Genomic DNA, 21,683 nt, shown 5'->3' with positions numbered 1-21,683 from the left:
GGCCATTCAAAAGTGTTGGGGACTTTCACAAGGAGTGGACTGGGACTGGAGTCAGTGCATCAAGAGCCACCACACACAGACGGATCCTGGACATGGGCTTCAAATGTCGTATTCCTCTTGACAAGCCACTCCTGAACAACAAACAACGTCAGAAGCGGCTTACCTGGGCTAAAGAAAAACAGACCTGGTCTGTTGCTCAGTGGTCCAAAGTCCTCTTTTCTGATGAGAGCAACTTTTGCATCTCATTTGGAAACAAAGGACCCAGAGTATGGAGAAAGAATGGAGAGGCACACACTGCAAGTTGCTTGAAGTCCAGTGTGAAGTTTCCACAATCTGTGTTGATTTGGGGAGCCATGTCATCTGCTGGTGTTGGTCCACTGTGTTTCATTAAGTCCAGGGTCAACGCAGCCGTTTACCAAAAGATTTTGGAGCACTTCATGCTTCCTTCTGCAGACGAGTTTTATGGGGATGTGACTTTATTTTCCAGCAGGACTTGGCACCTGCCCACACTGCCAAAAGCACCAATACCTGGTTCAATGACCGTGGGATTACTGTGCTTGATTGGCCAGCAAACTCGCCTGACCTGAACCCCATAGAGAATCTATGGGGCATTGCCAAGAGAAAGATGAGAGACATGAGACAGAACAATGCAGAGGAGCTGAAGGCCGCTATTGAAGCATCCTGGTCTTCCATAACACCTCAGCAGTGCCACAGGCTGATGGCTTCCATGCGACGCCGCATTGAGGCAGTAATTGCTGCAAAAGGGGCCCAAACCAAGAACTGAGTACATATGCATGCTTATACTTTTCAGAGGTCTGATATTGTTCTATGTACAATCCTTGTTTTATTGATTGCATGTAATATTCTAATTTTCTGAGATTGTGGATTTGGGGTTTTCCTGAGCTGTAAGCCATAATCATCACAATTATGACAAATCACGGCTTGAACTATCTTGCTTTGCATGTAATGAGTCCATCTCATATATTAGTTTTACCTTTTAAGTTGCATTACTGAAATAAATGAACTTTTGCACGATGTTCTAATTTTTCGAGTTTCACCTGTATAAGGAATAGCAGTCGGTGTAGACATCAGTGTTATATAGTCAGTGTACAGTTATCTGTACACTATTCCCTTGTATATAACACTGATATCTGTACACTGACTATTCCCTCTATATCACACTGATGTCTTTACACTGACTGCTATTCCCTACAATTTTCGGTTTACGAATGAAAATAATGCCTGGGTTTACAAATTTTTTTCACAATACGGAGTGTACGTCAGTGATTTTTAAATGCAATTGCCAGCTTTTTTTTTTTTCTTCCCTATAACTCACAGAATTAGCTATCACTTTCCCCAGAGTTAAACAGAAACTTTGTTTCTTTTAAGAAACTAAAAGGAAAGATTGTTTCGCTTAGGGGAAATAAACTAAAAGAAAACTTTTTTAGCTGGGGGGAAAGTGACAGCTGAATATCTGAGCTATAGTGAAGAAAAAAGTGGTAATTACATTTAAAAACCGGCACCATAATACATTTTAAAAACAGTGTGGGGTCCTCCCTCCCATCCATTCCAAGACCTTCGGGTCTGGTATGGATTTTGAGGGGAACTCCCACACCAAAATTAAAAAAAATAAAAAAAATGGTGTGGGAATTCCCCTCCAAAATCCATACCAGACCCTTATCCAAACATGCAGCCCGGCAGGTCAGGAAATACCATGCCTGGGTGGCCCCTACTCATTAACAAAAAACAAAAAGTGTAGTGTGAAGAAAAGACAGAACACGGTCTTTGACAAGTCCTTTATTAAAAAACAAAAAGAATGTCCCCCCCGCAGTAGATCCAATGTCAAATAAGATGCCGGCCATCACCGACCCAAAAAAAGAAAGAATTACTTTGTTATAAGCAAGCATTTACCTGAATGACATCGATTCATTCAGGGTTTTTTTTTTTGTGCTTAGTTGTGATTTGGCCACGGCTAATCAGGACACAGCTGGGCTGTGATTGGCCCAGCTTGTGCATGTCATCGCTGTGACCATTCACAGCTAGACACACTAGTATACAATGGATGGCATGAATGAAGCCATCCATTGCATACAACTGTCATGTGACCTGCTGTGATTGGTCACAGCAGGTCACATGGTACCAGCAACGGGGCCGGTACTCAGATCTGTCATTGGCTGTGTCTGAGGTACACGGCCGGTGACAGATCCCGCCGCTGCGCGGCTCTGCGGGCATGCAAACTGCACATGCCCGCAAAGACGTCCACTCGGAAGGACAAGGGGTTTTGCAGGCCGCCATCTGGCTATAGGCCGGGCGGGAACCTGTTAATTTCACATGGGGTGGGGTCACATGCGCTCTGGGTCGGCAGTGGTGGTGATGGCGGGCATCAAGATCTACTGGGGGGGACATTCTTATAGTTTTTTTCTTTTAATAAAGGACTTTGTCAAAGACCGTGTCCTGTCTTTTTTCACACTACACTTTTTTTTGTGAATGAGTAGAGGTACATACCCCCATACTCATTCACATAGGGGAAGGGGGGGCACCAGGATCTGCCTGCAGACCCCCACAACCCCCCTGCCCCAAAGCACCCCCCCATGTTGAGGGCATGTGGCCTGGTATGGTTCAGGAGGGGGCGCTCGCTCATCTCCCCCCCTTTCCTGACCTGCCGGGCTAAACGCTCGGCCTGCAGACCCGAAGGGCTTGGTATGAATGGGAGGTTTTATAAATCATTTTTTTAATTAATGGCAATTTTTTTACATTCAGCTGTCAGTGGGGAACCCGTTGACAGCTGAAACATTAACACATGGTTGTCACTACTAAAATACCGCATGACTTGATAAAAAGCTGCAGTATTTTAGTAGCGTTTACTTTTTTCTGACCTCCAGAACGGATTAATTGGTTTTGAATGCAGTCCTATGGGAAACGGTGTTTCGGTTTACTAATTTTCGCTATATGAAAAGTCCTGCAGAACTAATTAAATTCGTAAATGGAGATATTACTGTATATAACACTGATGTTTGTACACTGAGTGCCATTCCCTATCCCGACCCTACCGTGTTTCCCTGAAAATAAGACACTTTCTTATATCTATTTTTCCTCAAGAAAACACACTATGGCTTGTTTTCAGGGGATGTCTTATTTTTATTAAGTATGGGGAGCAGCAGCTTTACTGGTGTTTGTGGGGGAAGAGAGAGACCCACAGACGGTTGCTGGTCAGTGCTGGGGAGCAGCAGCTTTACTGGTGTTTGTGGGGGGTGAGAGACCCACAGACTGTTGCTGGTTGGTGCTGGGGGAGAGAGACCCACAGTGCTGAGTAAAACAGCAGGCACAGCTTTACTTCTTCCCCGAGGAGACTTTTACTTTCACTTTCTACCTCTTCACTGTCTCCCTCTATGAATCAACTTGCAGCACACACAGAATGACCGGAGCCGACCTTGTTGATGGGGCTGCCCGTAACCTCTACGTTCACCTCCGAGATAGCAGCTGTCACAATGGGGGAGATGAGAAGGGCTGCCCTCCATCACTATGTCTTATATATTGGGGTATGGCTTATATTGCCCAAATGCTTAGAATTCCTGCTATGGCTTATTTTATGGGTATGTCTTATTTTCAGGGAAACACGGTATATCTAATAGCCCTGATTTCTATATACACTGAATGGCACTCAATGTACAGATGTCAGTGTTATATTTAGGAAATAACACTAAATGTAAAGATATCAGTGTTCTATAACACCGATATCTGTACACTTAGTGTCATTGCCTATAACACTAAAATCTGTACACTAAGTGTACAGATATCGGTGTTATAGAACACTGATATCTTTACATTTAGTGTTATTTCCTAAATATAACACTGACATCTGTGTGTGTGTGTGTGTGTATATATGTGTGTGTATATATGTGTGTGTATATATATATATATATATATATATAAAATATCATCTATCTAATGGGAATCGCATTCAGTGTACAGATCAGTTTAGTGTTATATACAGTTCTTTGAAAAAGTATTCATACCCCTTGAAATTTTCCACATTTTGTCATGTTACAACCAAAAACATCAATGTATTTTATTGGGATTTTATGTGATAGACCAACACAAAGTGGCACATAATTGTAAAGTGGAAGGAAAATGATAAATGGTTTTCAGATATTTTTTTTTATTATTTTACAAATAAATATGTGACAAGTGTGGCGTGTATTTGTATTCAGTCCCCCAAGTCAATATTTTGTAGAACCACCTTTCACTGCATTTACAGCTGCAAGTCTTTCAGGGGATGTCTCAATGGGCTTTGCACATCTAGAGAGTGAAATTTGTGCCAATTCTTCCTTGCAAAATAGTTCAAGCTCTGTCAGCTTGGACAGAAAGAGTCTGTGAACAGCAATTTTCAAGTCTTGCCACAGATTCTCAATTGGATTTAAGTCTCGACTTTGACTGGACCATTCTAAGACATGAATATGCTTTGATCTAAACCAATCCATTGTAGCTCTGGCTGTATGTTTGGGGTCGTTGTCCTGCTGGAAGGTTCATCTCCGCCCCAGTCTGTTTGTTCACTAATCTTCTCTAACAAACCCCTGGGGGCTTCACAGAACATCTGTATTTATACAGAGATAAATTTACACACAGGAGGACTATTTACTGAATTTTTTTTTTAAAAAAACCCTATATTTTCTGCTATAAAACATCCAATAAAAAAATTAAAAAAATAAAATTTCTTCATAAATGTAGGCCAAAATGTATTCTGCTACAGGTCTCTGGTTAAAAAAAAAAAAAATCCCAATAATTGTAGATGCTATAACGTTCACATAAACTAATCAATACAAACTATGGGATATATACTGGAATATATGCAGCAACAGACACTATACTGGTAATGACAGTGATCAGCAACTTATAGTGGGACAGGTGACAGATTTGCCAAGATGTAACCTGAACTTAGCTCTTTAATGCTTTTGTAGCATGCTGGTCAGAGATTTTTATGTTTTTAATTTTTATTAAAAATCTTCAGCTGAGAAGACATTTGTTGCAACTGTTATATTGCGTTCATTCATTAAAACCTTCATTGTTATGCTTTCTTTAATGTAAGTTTTTTTTCTCTTTATTTTCTATAATAAACATTTATTTTGACCATAGTTTAGAGACATTCTGTGACAAAACACATGTAATGCGAGAAGTGCAATATGTAGGTGGGGCTTTGTGTGGGTGTAGCTTGAGTGTGGGTGGGACACAGGGGGGCCTCATGATCTCCTATTGCCCGGGGGCCCCATGAGTTGTCAGTCTGCCCCTGGAGACTACATTATTCTCCCAGATCCAGCGTTCGAAATTTATCCAGGTTGTAGAAGCATGCCTTGACAATGCGGCCACCAAAATATCTCCCATTCAGGTCCACAACAGCTAAAATATAAAAAAAATTGTATATAGTGATGACAGCAAAGGAAAAAACAAACAAAGATCTGTATTTCTTTAAAGATTATTGTATATCTAGCATATTCCTAGGAGACAGTTGTGACATTTACAAATGCACCTGCCATTTTAGGTTATGCAGGTCTAGCAAAGCTAGTGATTGTGGAAGCCACATAACTAAATTCTGTATGTAAATTGAAGCAACAGTAGAACCTACAGAGAAACAGTGAAAAGGAATGTAACACCATTCTACATTTTTTATTGGACAATTCATCTCACTCTGACATTCTTTAACTGCCATCATACATCAGCAGCAGAGGGGAGTTTATACACAAACCGAGTGTGTCTGGCAAGCTAAATGTTGGCTGGTAGGTGGAAGCGATCCAGTGGCTGTACAGCCAAACCACCCCCTTCCATATTTATTGGGCTCTGCTGTCCCATATACAGGACCCCAATAGTGGGTGTCGATGGGTAGCGGGAGACCAGCGGACATCATTCACTGATCTCCCCTGGCTATAATGAACACGAAAGCAAAACACATTACATCACTTCTAGGTTCACTTTCCCATCTAACGGCATGTGATCTGCATAAGGCGTGGTACTTCGATTTGTCTTTTGTCAGTTTACAATGTGACAACATTTTATAAGTCAGTACTGGCACATGATTTTATGCAGGAATGAAACAAGCGTGTAAAAAAAAATGCATCTGAATTTGCTTTATAAAATGCCTTTGTGGCAAATTTGTGTAAACTGTAACAAAAAGCCTGCTTGGATTACTTTAACCCTTTCGCTGCCAGGTCTGTACACTGTACAGACCTGACAGTGGGGGTTTTATACACAATCCGGTGGCTGCAGCCACCGGCATTGTGTATAAAACTGACAGGCGGACTCCTGCCTATCAGGTGGAAGCAGTCAGGTGGCTTCGTTTCACTGATTGCTTCCAAATCCCAAATGGTGAAAGGGAAGACCTCCAGCAGATTGACAGCCTCAGCTTTGTTCTGCTGTGCTGTGTGGCGGGGGGGTTGTGTCCCTTCCCTCCAATCAGCTCTCAGAGCTCTCCTCACTGATGTAACTTTAGCTCTCCGCCCCCTTTCTTCAGAGATTATTATTATTATTATTATACAGTATTTATAAAGCGCCAATAGTTCACTCAGCGCTGTACATTACAAAGGGGGACAGAACATGTGACAGAACAATACCAATACAATGTGATACACGAGGGGATCGAGGGCCCTGCTCTTTCGAGCTTACAATCTAGAAGGGATGGGGCAGTGGTACAGGAGGAGATAGCTGTGGGGGATGGAGTGGTAGGAAGAGTGGAGGAGGTCAGCAAGTTAGCAGGGGGTGAGGTAGGCTTCCCTGAAGAGATGGGTTTTCAGGGTGCGCCTAAAGGAGAGGAGAGTAGGTGATAATCTGATGGGTTGGGGCAGGGAGTTCCAGAGGATGGGTGACACCCTGGAGAAGTCCTGGAGGCGGGCATGGGAGGAGGAGACCAGGGAACTAGAGAGAAGGAGGTCTTGTGAGGAGCAGAGTGTGCGTGCTGGGCGGTACTTGGATATTAGGTCAGTGATGTAGTTCGGGGCAGTATGGTGGACAGCTTTGTACGTCAGTGTTAGGATTTTAAATTTGATCCGTTGTGCAATCGGAAGCCAGTGGAGGGATTGGCAGAGGGGGGTGGCGGAAATGGAGCGGTTGGAAAGGTGAATGAGTCTGGCAGCCGTATTCAGGATGGACTGAAGCGGGGATAGCCAGCGGCGAGGCAGGCCAGTGAGGAGGGAGTTGCAGTAGTCGAGTCGTGATATGATGAGGGAGTGGATGAGCTGTTTAGTGGTTTCTGGGGTTAGGAACGTGTGGATTTTGGCGATGTTGCGGAGGTGGAGTCTGCACGAGTTTGTTAAAGATTGGACTTGGGGCTGGAAGGATAGGTTGGAGTCCAGAATGACACCAAGTACTCTGGCCTGCAGAGCGGGTTTGATATTGGCGTTGTTGGATGTGATGTAGAAGTCAATGGGGGGTGGGGTTCGGGCTGGGGGGAAGACAAGGAGCTCGGTTTTGAAGAGATTCAGTTTAAGGAAGTGGAGCGACATCCAATCTGATATGTCGCTCAGTAGGTGTGTGATTTGGGCAGAGACCGAGGGGGTGAGGTGGGGGGTTGAGAGATAGATTTGTGAGATGAGAGATCCTGCGTAAATTCTAGACTTTGAATGGATGTACGGGAAAGATGGCACACTTTTTAACATTTGAGCAATCAACATCAAAAAGCCCACAAACAAAAAAAAAAAAAGTTACAATGTAAGCAGCAGTGAACTGATACTTAGGTTTCTATTCACTAGGCAATGCACTTACACAGAAGTATTCTATCCCTCCCAAAGAGACAACTTTCATAAATTGCTATGGTTACCACAAACTATGTAATTTACCTTTAATAGCCGATTCTACTCGTTCAAATTCCAAAAATATTCGCACTGCCTCATCATCTGGAGCACCAGGGATCTAGAGACAAAATAAAATAAATACTATATATAATCTAAAACAATAGTCTGTTTAACTGCCAACCTCTACTGTCTATGTGAGAAGAAACTATAAGAGCACATCAATGCAAATGGGAAAGTAAGCATTTAACATGTTTGTATTTAAGGATTAAAAAAAAACAAACTCCTTTAAGTGTTACTAAAGTAAATGATAAAAAAAGAAATTTGACTAAAATAAGAAACGCGTTATACTCAACTGCTCTGTGCAGTGTTATTGCTAATAAAAATACATCAGTCTGTGGGCATGGATGGGTGGGAGTGGATGCGGCAGAGAGCAGTGATTGTTAAAATATGGATACCAGAAACGGAAAAACTAAAGCTAAGGGACTGGCTGGTTAGTAAAAACAGAAGAAGTAGTTCCCCTGACACTACCAGGCTCAAGTATTTCAAAGGGATTTCTACTATTTATACTCCTTGCTACGGACAAGGGCAGATTCTGGTATAGGAAGATATTCAGGGGAATTCATTAACCACTTGCCCTCCTGAGGATTTACCCCCCTTAATGACCAGGCCTCTTTTTGCTACTCGGCGCTGCACTAACTCAACTGATAATTGCGCGGTCATGCAATGCTGCACACAAACAAAATTTACGTCCTTTTTTTCACACAAATAGAGCTTTCTTTCGGTGGTATTTGATCACCTGTGCGATTTTTATTTTTCACGCTATAAATTAAAAAAGACCAAAAATTATGAAGAAAAACGATATATTTTACTTTCAGCTATAAAAAAATATATATAGTAAATTCAAAGTTAGTTAGAAATTTAGGCCAAAATGCATTCGGCTACATGTTTTTGGTAAAAAAAAATCCCAATAAGTGCATATTGATATTGATTGCCTTGTGTGAAAGTTATAGCGTCTACAAACTATGGTATAGATACTGCAATTTACGCCATTTTTTTTGCTATTCAGCGCTGCGCTAGTTTAACGGACAATTGTGCGGTCATGCAGTACGGTACATAAATGAAATATATGTCCTTTTTTTCACACAAATAGAGCTTTCTTTTGGTGGTATTTGATCACCTGTGCACTTTTCATTTTTGGCGCTATAAACAAAAACATTTTAAGAAAAAAATTTTTTTTTAAAAAAAAACAATATTTTCTCATTTCGGTCATAAAAAATATCCAAAAAATTAAAATTTTGTCATAAATTTAGGCCAAAATGTATTCTGCTACATATTTTTGGTTAAAAAAATCCCAGTAAGTGTATATTGATTGCTTTGTGTGAAAGTTATAGCGTCTACAAACTATGGTATAGATAATGGAATTTACACAGCTTTTACTTTCTGACTGCTCATCACATTTCTTGAGGTGCTAAAATACCAGGATAGTACAAACACCCTCAAATGACCCCTTTTTGGAAAGTAGACACCCTAAGCCAGTGGTTCTTAACCTGGGTTCGATCGAACCCCAGGGGTTCGGTGAGTCAGTCTCGTGGGTTCGGCGGAGGTGAAGACCCACACCCGACTCATATGATTCGTGATGACATGCCCCGCTTGTCCATCATTGGCTGCAGGTGGTCACGCAACATCGCTTAGCCCAGTGGTTGGCAAGCCGCGGCTCGCGAGCCACATGCGGCTCTTTACACGCTTCAATGCGGCTCTTGTGTGCCGGGCGCCCGCTCCCCTCCCTCCTCTCGGGCGGCAGGGACTCTGCAGCGTGATCCAAAAAAAAAAAAAAAACAGCCAGGGCAGCGCGCTCAAATGCAATGATTGGCCAGTCTCGCTGCCACTCACATCCTGATAGCCAGTGATTGGCTGTCAGGATGTGTGTAGGCGGGGCAGCGTGACGAACGTGAGAGGAGCTAGGCTCCTCTCACACTCCGCCCTGAAGACCGGAACGGCGCGGGAATACGGCGAGAGGAACGCGCGGAGCAAAAGTAAGTGAATTGACACAGGGGGGACTTGGCTTACTACTTACTTACTACTACTACTATATAAGGGATGAATTAATATGGGGGATGAATTACTATAGGGGGGATGAATTACTATGGGGGATGAATTACTATGGGGGGGATGAATTACTATATGTATATTTTCAATTGTCAAACCTTTTCACACTTATATCTTAAATAATTGGGAATGTCTAGTTCTAATTTATATATATATATATATATATATATATATATATATATATATATATATATATATATATACACACACACACACACACACACACACACACACACACACACATATATATATATATATATATATATATATATATATCAGTTTTGAAATATATACTGTATACCATATATTAGTTTGTAGACTCTATATTTGTTCTTTGTTCTTAATGGTTTTGTTCATTTTGTGCACCTATGTATAAATATATACCTATGTTTTGAATTTTAAAAATCATATTTTATTTTTCCAATTAAGAAGGGTTTGGTGAATGCGCATATGAAACTGGTGGGGTTCAGTACCTCCAAAAAGGTTAAGAACCACTGCCCTAAGCTATCTGCTGAGAGACGTATTGAGTCCATGTAAGATATATTGTTTTTCCACAAGTTCCTGGAAAAATGACAAACTTTTTTTTTTTTTTTTTTTTTACACAAAGTTGTCTTTTTTTTATTATAAATATTTATTTTTCAAGTCATATACAAATCATTTCAACATTTCTATTAAAATGGTTATCTAAACAGTAATTTCTCCTTATATAATTTATTTATTTATATATATAACTTCCTTTTCCATCCCCCCTCCCGTACACCCCCACTTCTATCTCCCTATCCCCTCCCCTCCTCCCCACTCCCTCCCACGCTCCACCTTTTCTCTTGTCTCGTTAACTCCGTATATTTCTGTTGTTCCTAAACCTCATTCTAAACCCACTTCCAGGAGTGTTATCTCTTCATATATTTCACCTTTGCTTTATATTCTTCCCAACCTTTCCATTTTTTATTATATATCTCCAACTTGTCCTCATACGTATAGTACAATCTTTCTGTCCTGGATATCTGATTTACTCCATCCATCCAATCCTCCTCAGTTGGCACCTCTCTTTTCTTCCAGTACCTGGGGATCAGACTCTTTGCTGCGGTCAAGTAGTGCCATATCCCTGAACTCTTATATGCTTTTGTTGAGAGTTCTGAGATATGGAGGAGACATAGTTCTGGATCCAATCCTATATTGATCTTAGTAATTTTCCCTATCAAATAAACTATCCTCCGGCAAAACACCTGTATTTCTGGACACTCCCACCACATATGATACCACGTGCCCACCTCTCGACACCCTCTCCAACACATCTGTGACATTTCCGTATTCATCTTGTGCTCCACGTTAGGGGTAATGTGCCATCTATTTAAACACTTATAGTTTATTTCTATTTCCCTCATACTAATATTTTCATGAATTAATGTGAACATTTTCCTCTGCTCCTCCTCCTCTATTTTTCTTCCCATATCTCTTTCCCATTTCTCTATGTGCATTAATTTTGTGTCAGTGTCAAGTTCCATTAGTATCTTGTGTATTTTTGATATTCCGTGTCTACCATTTCCCCGTGACTCAAATATTTTCTCGAATGGATTCCAGTCTTTTCTAGTTCTTATAGGCTTTGGGAGGCTCTCAAAAAAGTACTTCAGTTGGTAGTATCTTAGTCTATCTATCTTATTAAAGACTTCTCTCTTTCTTTCCTCCATATCCTTATATGACCCAATTTCCTCTCCTACCATTATATCTCTCAATTGTGCCTCCTGTTTTATAATCCATTTCCCTGCTATACTGTCCATGCCCGGGATGAAATATTTTGTGTTTCTTAAGTGGTATTAATTGATTGGAGAATTATATAGAGGGCCTACTGCCACCATAATGGTAAATGGAGGAAGATCAGAGTATTTTAAGATGTCAAACGGCACAAGAAAGGGATGTCCCTTGTCTCCATTGTTATATGTGTTATCACTGGAGCCCTTGTTGTCTAGGATTAGGAAGAATATAGATATAAAAGGAATAAAGATAGGAGATAGAGAACATAAGGTAGTGGCATATGCGGATGATCTGATGTTTTATGTTGGAAACCCCAGAACATCACTTCCAAATTTAATGAAAGCATTGAGAGAGTATGGAGAACTGTCAAACCTGAAAATTAACCCGACAAAGACTGAAATCTTAAATATAAACCTTAAAAATAGTGAAAAAGAAAAACTACAAGAGGAATTTCCTTTCCTTTGGAGAGATAAAGAATTAAAATATTTAGGAATAAAACTATCAGCCTCAACTAAGAACCTATATAAAGCCAATTATATAGCATTGTTAAATGAGATCAAGGAGGAGCTGAGGAGGGTGGGAAATGGGAATCCATCGTGGATAGGGCGCATAAACCTGATAAAGATGGTAATTGTCCCCAAAGTATTATACAAATTTCAAATGATTCCAATCAAACTCCCAGAGGCATATTTCAAAGAACTTAGGAAAATGATAATAAAATATATATAGAGAAATAAAAAACCTAGAATAGGCTATGAGACGTTGACTAGAAGTAAAGAGAGAGGAGGATTGGGAGTACCAGATTTTAGGAGATACTATAGAGCGGGGATTATAGCGAGAATCTTTGACTGGATCCATAATCCGGAGAAAAGTTGGGTTAAAATTGAGAAAGCACTGAGTAGAATAAGTTTAAGTAAAAGTATTTGGGTACCTGCACAATATAGGGAATTAGAGGAGAGCACTAGCATGTACACTCTTAACGTTTTAAAAGAATGGGATTTACTACATAGACAAAAGGGGTGGGTTTAATTCACAAAGTTGTCATTTAAATGATTTATTTCTCGCACAAGCCATGGGTGTATGTGGAATTACACCCCAAAATACATTCTGCTACTTCTACCAAGTATGGGAATACCATATGTGTGAGACTTTTTGGGAGCCTAGCTACATACAGGAGCCTGAAATCCAATGACCACTTTGAAAGCCTGAAGGTGCGTAACTTCCTCATTTCACTTCCTCAATACCTATCACAGTTTCGAAGGCCCTGACATGCCAGGATTGCACCAAACCCCCCCACCCCCCCCCCCCCCCCAGCTGTGCTCTGTGTCACTGTTTTCCGGCAATCGCAGGGACCCAGCGGGTAATGACCGGCCGGGACCCGGTGATTGACACCCACTGCCGCGATCAGCAGGACGGGTAGGGCGGGCGCGCCCCCTACCCGTTTTGCAAAATTACGTTTTAAAACGTGATTTTGCGCAGCAGTGCCGACCTGTCACTGTTTCTCTACAGTGGCTGGTCGGCAAGTGGTTAAGCACTGCTGTTAAATCTAAATTATGATTCGGCATTTATATTGATGGCAAGCTTGCAAAATATTTGGTTTTTATGATTAGTCATAATTAATATTAATATGTGTAAGTGGTCTGACAAATGGTAGTATTTACTATTCTTCAATTATAGCTGAGACCAAAAGATATACAAGTTAAGCTGAAATAGTATATACCAGTTGAAAGTTGAGTAGACTATATTTAGAGATAGTTGGTTAAAAGTATTTGGTAGTTATGTCAAGGTTATTAGAAGTGACTTACTATTACATTACGTATTTTCTGTGTATATTTAGTATACGTCTCTAACACTGATACATATATAGTTTAGTGATTATACATTGATATGTTCTTAAGCTATACTATCTTTTAAATATATAGCTAAGGGTTACATCATTGGTACATCAGCATCCATATGTTCCTGTCCATCAAACATCATATGTTTGACATCTTTACCTTATATGAAATGGCTTTGCTAAGCAATAATAATTTCCATAGAAGGTATTAAGATCACGAAGTATGACGTACATTTGCCTCTTAAAAGTGCATGAGACACAGAGACACGGAGACACACACTCACGCTCACACACACTCTCTCTGATACACACAAGCAACATGATTCCTGCATACACACGTCTGAGAAGCTGCAACAGGTGCATACTGAGATCACTTCCAGCTACAATTTAGTCACATCCGTCTTCTCTCTCGGACTTTGAGTTGGACAAGGACATGAGAATCGCACATGGCAAGAACAGCCATGACAGATAATGGTGACTTTTTCTTTGAACTTTCGCTTGTCAGTTTTACAGTAGTTTCATCTAGATGGAACTGTTCATAATACGCTTTACATTGTTTATTTGACACCATTGTGTGATAGAATAAAATCACACTTCATTTTTTATTACAATGGCTCTTTCATTCATAATCGCCTCAAGACACTAGAAGCAGTATTATATGTGTCTAAAAATCCAACAACTGCCAGCAGTTTTCTGGTGCTATGGCCCTTTAAAATGGCCTGCGCCAGATTCAAACATCGCCACCACCTGTGACAGATGCTGCAGTTTCAAGTGGTCCTAAGCTATTAAAGCGGCATTAAAGTCCACCCCCCAAAAAATGTACAAATTTGTCTCCTGCAGGTTTATGTCCTAAAATTATATTGTGTAATATAACACACAAGGCATTACTGCTTCCTTACACTTCTATGCCTGTTTAAATTTCCAGCTTAAGGGAGCCATTCAAAACATATAAATGGCAGCTGTTATTGTTGACTATTAAACAGTTCAATATTTGCTGATTCAGTGACCGTGACACCTGACATGCACATGCTTACTTGGTCAGTGACCTTCACAGTAGAGAAGGTTAAAAAGATGACCACAATGAGTTCAGTATCTGGAATTATGGCAGATCTAGAAAGGTTCTATTTAAAGCTGAAATCCTGACAGCTGATAAAACCCCACAATCAGTAGCCCCAACCCCCAAGGCTTTAATGCTCTTTTCGTCTGGGGGCATGCAATAGCTAAAATTACTGACCATATTCCTCTCTTCAGGCTCCCTCTCTGCCCCCATCAGTGGTCCTGCATTAAGATGTCAGGGGCCCACTCACATTCCAGGGCTGAAGTGGGAGCGGAGGAAAGCACCAGTTGCCAAAGGAGTGGGGAATAAGGGAAGTATTCCTCTCTGTTAAAGCCCAGCTCCAGGCATTAGAAAAAATTATCCCTGCCACGGAACCCGTTTTAGCCTGGGAGTTTGGATAAGCTTTAATACTTACCTGCTCCTTCCACAGGCTCCCTCCCAGCCAGTTCTCATCACCACACCTCTGGTCACAGGCTTTTTGAAATCATCATATACAGTGATGCAGAAGTATCCTGGTATTTTATTTTACTAGCCATCTGTACAATGTTTCGTTTTCAAACATGTTCTTTCAGTAACCAAAGATAACTAACGTAATTAAGCATTGAATGTATTGATAGATACTCACCTTCACTCTGATATGTAGAATATGATAAACTAGGGAAGAACTAAGTAGTGTGATATACAGCAGGTAAAATAAATATTGAATACATCACCATTTTTCTCAACAAATATATTTTTAAAGGTGCTATTGCCATGAGATTTTCACCACATCGGTAACAACCCATGTAATCCATACATACAAAGAAATCAAAACAAATACGCTCAGAAATTGGGTTATGTGTAATAAAATGGAATGACACAGGAAAAAAGTATTGAACACGCTAACTGAAATGTATTTAATACTTCGTACAAAATCCTTTGTTGTTAATGACAGCTTCAAGATGCCTCCTGTATGGAGAAACAGAGTCGCATGCACTGCTCAGGTGCGGTTTTGGCTCATTCTTCCACACAGTCTTCAAATCTTGAAGGTTCCATTGGCCTCTTCTATGAACTCTGATCTTTAGTTCTTTCCATAGATTTCTATTGGATTCAAGTCAAGTTATTGGCTGGGCCATTCTAGCAGCTTTATTTTATTTGAAACCAACTGAGAGTTTCCTTGTCTACCCTGGCTTCATCTTCATCATCCTGGTAGATGGCAGCAGATTTTTATGAAGAATGTCTTGGTACATTTTTCCATTCATCCTTCCTTCAATGATACGAAGTTTGCCAGTACCGTATGCTGAAAAACAGCCCCACACCATGATGTTCCCACCTCCAAACTTCACTGTCTGTATGGTGTTTTTGAGGTCATGAGTAGTGCCCATTGACCTCCAAACATGGTGTGTAATATGGCATCCAAAGAGTTCAATTTTGGTCTCATCTGACCAGACTATATTCTCCCAGTACTTCGCAGGTTTGTCTAAATGTTGTGCAGCAAACTTTAAACGAGTTTCAAAATGCTTTTTCTTTAGCAATGGGGTCTTGCATAATGAACTTGCATACAGGCTATGGTGGTTGAGTGCATTACTTCTTGTTTTCTTTGAAACAATTATACGTTCCAATTCCAGGTCTTTCTGAAGCTCTCCACAAGTGGTCCTAGGCTCTTGGACAACTCTTCTGAGAATTCTTTTCATTTCTCTGTCAGAAACCTTGTGAGGAGCACCTGGTGGTGGCCACTTTATGGTGAAATAATGTTCTTTCCACTACCGGATTATGGCCCCAACAGTGCTCACTGGACCATTCAGAAGTTTAGAAATCCATTTGAACTAATGCCATCAGTATGTTTTGCAACAATAAGGCTGCGAAGGTCTTGAGAGCTTTTTGCTTTTACCCATTATGAGATCTTTCTTGTGCGACACCTTGGTAATGAGACACCTATGTATAGGCCATCAGTTGAGACTGAACCAGCTGATAATATTTTGCACTGACAAGGGGCAGGATTGTTTTCCAATTACTGATAGATTTCAGCTGGTGTCTTGGCTTTCCATGCCTTTTTGTATCTCCCTTTCTTCATGTGTTCAATACTTTTTCCCTGTGTTATTCCATTTTATTACACATAACTTAATTTCTGAACTTACTTGTTTTGGTCTCTTTGTATGTATGGATTGCATGGGTTGTTACCGACATGTGGTGAAAATTTCATGTCAATAGCATATTTAGAAATTTACTGAGAAAAATGGTGACGTGTTCGAAACTTATTTTACCCGCTGTATATTTGGAAAAATAGGTTGATTAAAATCACTCAGCAGTGTATTTAGAATGAATAGATAATCCCAAACAATATAGAATCCTATATCATCGGCCTTTTCTTGTAATACTCTTGAGTACTATTATTTTTATTTAACATATCTGGAAATACGGTATGAACTGGTAAGAATGTAAGCCCTCCTACTCTTTGGGATAATATTGGACACACAATCCACCTGGTACCCCAAGTGCATTTTAAATGTGCTTAGGCTGTGCCATGATGCTTCCCAGAGCAGAATTTGTTTGCTCATGGCAAGCAAATGGTATGTTTTACTGAGAAATAGAATATGATTTGGAAAAGCTGACACATGTCCCCTTTTTTTTTTTTTACAATAAAAAGGTAAATCTGCTATAAGAAGCATGTTATATTTGTCAAGTGAAATATAAAACTAGGAAAATTATGAATACAAGCACATTGATCCATCTTTTCCACCGACCTCAAAGATGACACATTTTCCAACTTTGCCATATTTTTCACACTCTTCCTTTGTTTCGACTTCTAGATCTTCATCCACTTCCCCTGCACCTACCATATTCTGAGAGGGGAAAAAACAAAGCCAAGTTACAAAAGCCAGTTGCTCAACAACAGATTCCAAACCTAAAAGATGATAAATGCTTGTTCTCACCCGTAATAAAACCACCTTGGTGGGACACTTCAGTATTTCTGTTAAAGGGTTGGGGTCAGCTCCTTTCTTTCCAGCTTCAACTGTAGGACAGGAATGCAACGATTAAGCTTCCAACTGAAATATTGCATGTAGATACACTTGATAATATTTCAAGCTGTAACACATTTATTTAATACACTTCATGTGATCTAAAGAGCTAAGTCAGTGCATATCCTTCAACGCCTTCACGCCACCTCTTAACAGCCCTTTAAAATACAACTAAAAGCAAAAACACTCCTTTTGTCCTGTTTACAGTCATGGCCAAAGTAAATTTCCACATTTCCAATGGGGACACTAGTTTTGGTGACCCAGGGACAACCAGGGATTTCCTCACTTTACAGAGATTTCCTCTCACTTCATGTTTGGGCTATAGTACAGTACGTAAAGAGAAATCTCCCCAATGGGACATGGGGGAAGAAGAAGAAAAAAGAAAAAAAAAAAAACACCTAACATGGGTCCCTAACTCCATCCGAGATGAAAAGGTTTTACCTTTAGGTCTACTTTAAGTTGGCTTTTATACACAGGAGGTGGCACAGCTTCTTTATTGTGACCACTGTGAATGGTTCTCACAGCAGTCACATTAACGGGAGCCCGTACCACTGTGTCCTCATCAGAAGCCGTGATCGAGAGCGGTCGGTGAGAGCTCTGTTAGTATGTCGTGACCACATATGCGCAGCAGCTGGGTGTTAAAGCCCATTACACCTGCAGCTGTAAATAAGCGTTACAGTCTGCAAGAGGTTAAGATACAATGATAACTGCTTTTTAAAGCCTAAGTTTAGTTAAAAAAAGAAAATTAAAAATTAAAGAATGGGCACAAGGAACATTTCTTGCATTCTCTGACATGTTTCCCTTGTGCTTCTATGTCCCCGTTTATCAGAAATCTTTCTCCTCTGATATGGCCGCCCCCCTCACCCTTCCACCTCTGTAATTTGCCAGAATATCAGGGATAAACAGCACTAAGGGAGTGGTCACAGGCACTTATCACAAGTGCCTAACTATGTCTATCCTTTCCACCCATTCACAGAAGCTGTACTACAGATTCTATGAATGAAGTGTGGGCTATGATTGAAGGGGCAGACGTTTCAATTATACGCTCATCCTCTATTCAGAAAAGATGTAGTACGTCTTCTATGCATCAATGAGATGGGTAGAAAGGGTGGACATAGTTGGGCACTATTGATGAGTGCATGTAACAGCTCCCTTAGTTCTTTTAACCCCTGTTGCACCTGACAGAAGGGGTAAGGGGGCATCAGAGGAGGAAGATTTCTGCTAAACAAGGACAAAGCAGCACAAAAGAGACAACTCACTGAAGGTTAAGTAATGCCCCTTATGCAATTTTGATTTTGCAAACCCTACACAAGTACCTTCTATATTAACAGACGCTGAAAAAAAAAATGTTAGGCAAATTATTTATAGATTTAATTTAAAAGAAATACCTACATCCTAACTTTTGTATAGGTAAGAGAAAAGAAAAATAAAGATAGCAACAAACCTTTGTCTGCTACATCACCAATGATAATTTTTCCTCCTCTCTTACTGGTTTTCTCAACAGACAATGCAGTGCTGAGACCCTGTTCATGTTTTCCCAAACCTTGACCTTCCCGGAAGCCATACTTCTGCATGATTTTGTGAGCCACAGTTCCACTGTGAATCAGGAGGAAACACAGAAACAATGAACCAAAGTAAATTCATTACTTCACCACAGCCCTACAGAGCAACTCTCACCAATTCATCTTTTGTCTTCTTGTTGTGTGAAGAATCGTTGCATAGAATTTAAAAAGGGGTTGGGAAGGATATACACATAGATATTTTAACAGTGCATTTAAAATTGCCTTAACATATACTAGTCAGTTCTCATGTCTGAATTTTTATTAAGCAACCAAATATTAAAATTTGTATATGTGTCTGACAACTTATGGTTTCAACTATCCACTAAAAGAAAAAAATAAAATAAAAATAAAGCAGGAACGTGAAGCAAGTCAGGTCTTTAATCTTACCCCATGTTTGCCAAAAAGGAATTACTAGGCCCAGTTGGAGACCGCGGTCGCTCTGGTTCATCATAAATAGGGGGAGGAATAGCAGCCTTGGGCGCTGGTGGTCGGGGCCTAGGCTCTTCATCATATGCTGGCACTATAGCTAATAGAGAAAAAGAACAGATACAATTAAAAAAAAACTACACAGAGAAAATGAGCTTCTGCCAAGTCCTGTTCTATCAGTACTCCCACTTTATAATTTACATCACATCAAGAGTCAAACATGGTAACCAAGGATGGTCTTACACAGAGATCACACCATGGTGCAGAGACGTCAGTTTTTCTACATGTGTTCTGCAAGGGCACAACTAAATCAATTTCTCTCTGTGCCCTCTTCACACCACAACACTAATATCATGTACAGATTTCTGCACAGGAATCAGTTTTCATGTGCACTCCTATGAGGTTTATACATGTTGCAGAGGTCTCTGCAAGTGAAATCTGCATGTCAGTTTCCATCAGTATTTCTGCACGTATGGTGTAAACGAGGCCTTAATTGCCTCCATTCCCATTATACAGCAAGGATGGACGAATCTGCTTGCTGGGCTATTTGACTGGATGCAGATGTTATTCCACTGACAATTTTCCATCCGGCTCTTTCGATTTTTCAAATCAATGGATGTCAGGCAGGAGTGTGCCAACAGGGCCACCCAAAGCAGCAAATTTCAGACAGTTTAACCAATACCCACTGAAAAGCAATACACAGTGGATCACTCTTCAGAAGGCAACGCTAGTGTAAATTATCACTAACCGAGAGCTCAGCATGGAGGGTTCATCACAATAGCACTCCCACATTTGTGATGCAAACAGAGGGAATGGAAGACATGTTTGGATGCTGTGTGACATGGAGCAAGCAGTTGCCTGGAGATGGAGGAATCAATCAGCTGTGACACTACAAACTGCAGCCTCAACATTAGAAGGCAAGGCAAACAAACAGCACCGGGAATAGAACTACACTAATACCTAGATAAAGCAACAAAAACACTTGAAAGCTTAGTAGGTCATTACATTTTTCAAATGTTGAAAAGTAAAATTTCAGGGGTTTTGTCTCCTTAAATATTTATCTTGCTTTTGTAAGAGGATGCAATTTCCTAAAGTGGGAGCAAGCAGCCACACCATAAAAAAATCTGATGTGCGAATGTTAAAATGTCTGGATTGGTTAAGAATATCTGTAAATGGCCTGTTAACAGTAGCAAAACCATGCAACAGAGCCATGGCTTGTATGATTACCACACTTATACTAGGTTTTATGTGTGCATACTACAGGAAAACCCAGGAACAAGCATGGCACACTATTTCACCCTGTAAGGATGTCATGGACTCCATCTAGTGGCAGTACAGAGTAAGGCTGGCCATACATTATACAAATATCTTCCAATTTTCTGCCCAATTTCCTTTAGATTTACCTTCAACTGTGTAGTGCAAGGGCCTGCCTAGTTGGATAAAACTGAAAGTGTTGTTTAGGTTTGTCCTCCTATTATATGGTTTTTGTTAAATCTAAACCAAAAATCTCCAGATAATTGTATAATGTATGGCCAGCCTAAGTTACTGTATGCCTTTACAAAATAATTTAGAGTGGGTGACTGGGGTCAAAGAGAAGGCTAATTTATTAAATACCTTCTTCAGTTCTGTGTATACAAGGGAGCATGGGGGGTGCTCATGTCCATAATAGTGATGATATTGACACTATATATTTTTCGACCATATCAGTCGACACTATATCAGACAGAATAAAGCACCTGGGCCAGATGGCATTGTGTCCTTAAAGCGGAGATCCAGCTGAAAAAATAAAAACATAAACGTCAGCAGCTACAAAAACTGCTGCTGACTTTTAAAATACAGACACTTACCTGTCCCTCAGTCCAGCGGTGTCCTTACCACGGCTGGTTTCACTGGCATCTTCAATGTGGACACCTGGCTGTGACAGCTTGCGGCTTCAAAGCCAAGTGCCCACTGCGCATGCGTGAGAGGTGCTGCGCTTTCTGAATGTCTCTGTAGTCTTCTGCAACCTGTCAAGTGTCCCAAAAGACTACGGGGAGAGAAGGGGGATGAGGACAACTTCCGCTTCCGATTGCCTAGGCGATTGCAGCGGAAGCGGTAATCTGTCAAATTCAGGTACCTGCTCCCCCCCCCTCAAAGGTGCCAATCCTTAATGTGAAGCGGGGGGAC

At 40.6% G+C, this 21,683-nt stretch overlaps 1 protein-coding gene across 2 annotated transcripts in view; it reads right to left on the bottom strand.

The window, feature by feature from the left end:
- Nucleotides 1-4,139: 4,139 nt before the first annotated feature.
- The window catches only part of RBM17 (RNA binding motif protein 17), a 41,265-nt gene continuing 23,721 nt past the window's right edge, over nt 4,140-21,683 (bottom strand). The window contains exons 7-13 of one of the 2 annotated variants that reach the window (XM_089676902.1): nt 19,479-19,617; nt 19,207-19,224; nt 18,974-19,125; nt 17,443-17,522; nt 17,254-17,352; nt 7,824-7,896; nt 4,140-5,394 (exon numbers count right to left, since the gene is read on the bottom strand). In XM_089676902.1, the coding sequence (XP_089533028.1) occupies nt 5,297-5,394; nt 7,824-7,896; nt 17,254-17,352; nt 17,443-17,522; nt 18,974-19,125; nt 19,207-19,224; nt 19,479-19,617 (659 nt within the window). In that variant the 3' untranslated portion in view covers nt 4,140-5,296. The remainder of the gene's footprint in view (nt 5,395-7,823; nt 7,897-17,253; nt 17,353-17,442; nt 17,523-18,973; nt 19,126-19,206; nt 19,225-19,478; nt 19,618-21,683) is intronic. The other variant, XM_089676903.1, reaches the window with a different exon arrangement.

The sequence above is a fragment of the Staurois parvus genome, unplaced genomic scaffold (assembly GCF_062004578.1).
Source record: "Staurois parvus isolate SC_StPar_1 unplaced genomic scaffold, SC_StPar_1.0 ptg000175l, whole genome shotgun sequence".
Lineage (NCBI taxonomy): Eukaryota > Metazoa > Chordata > Amphibia > Anura > Ranidae > Staurois > Staurois parvus.
Note: the sequence above shows the minus strand (reverse complement) of the source record. Positions and strands in the feature narration are given on the sequence as shown.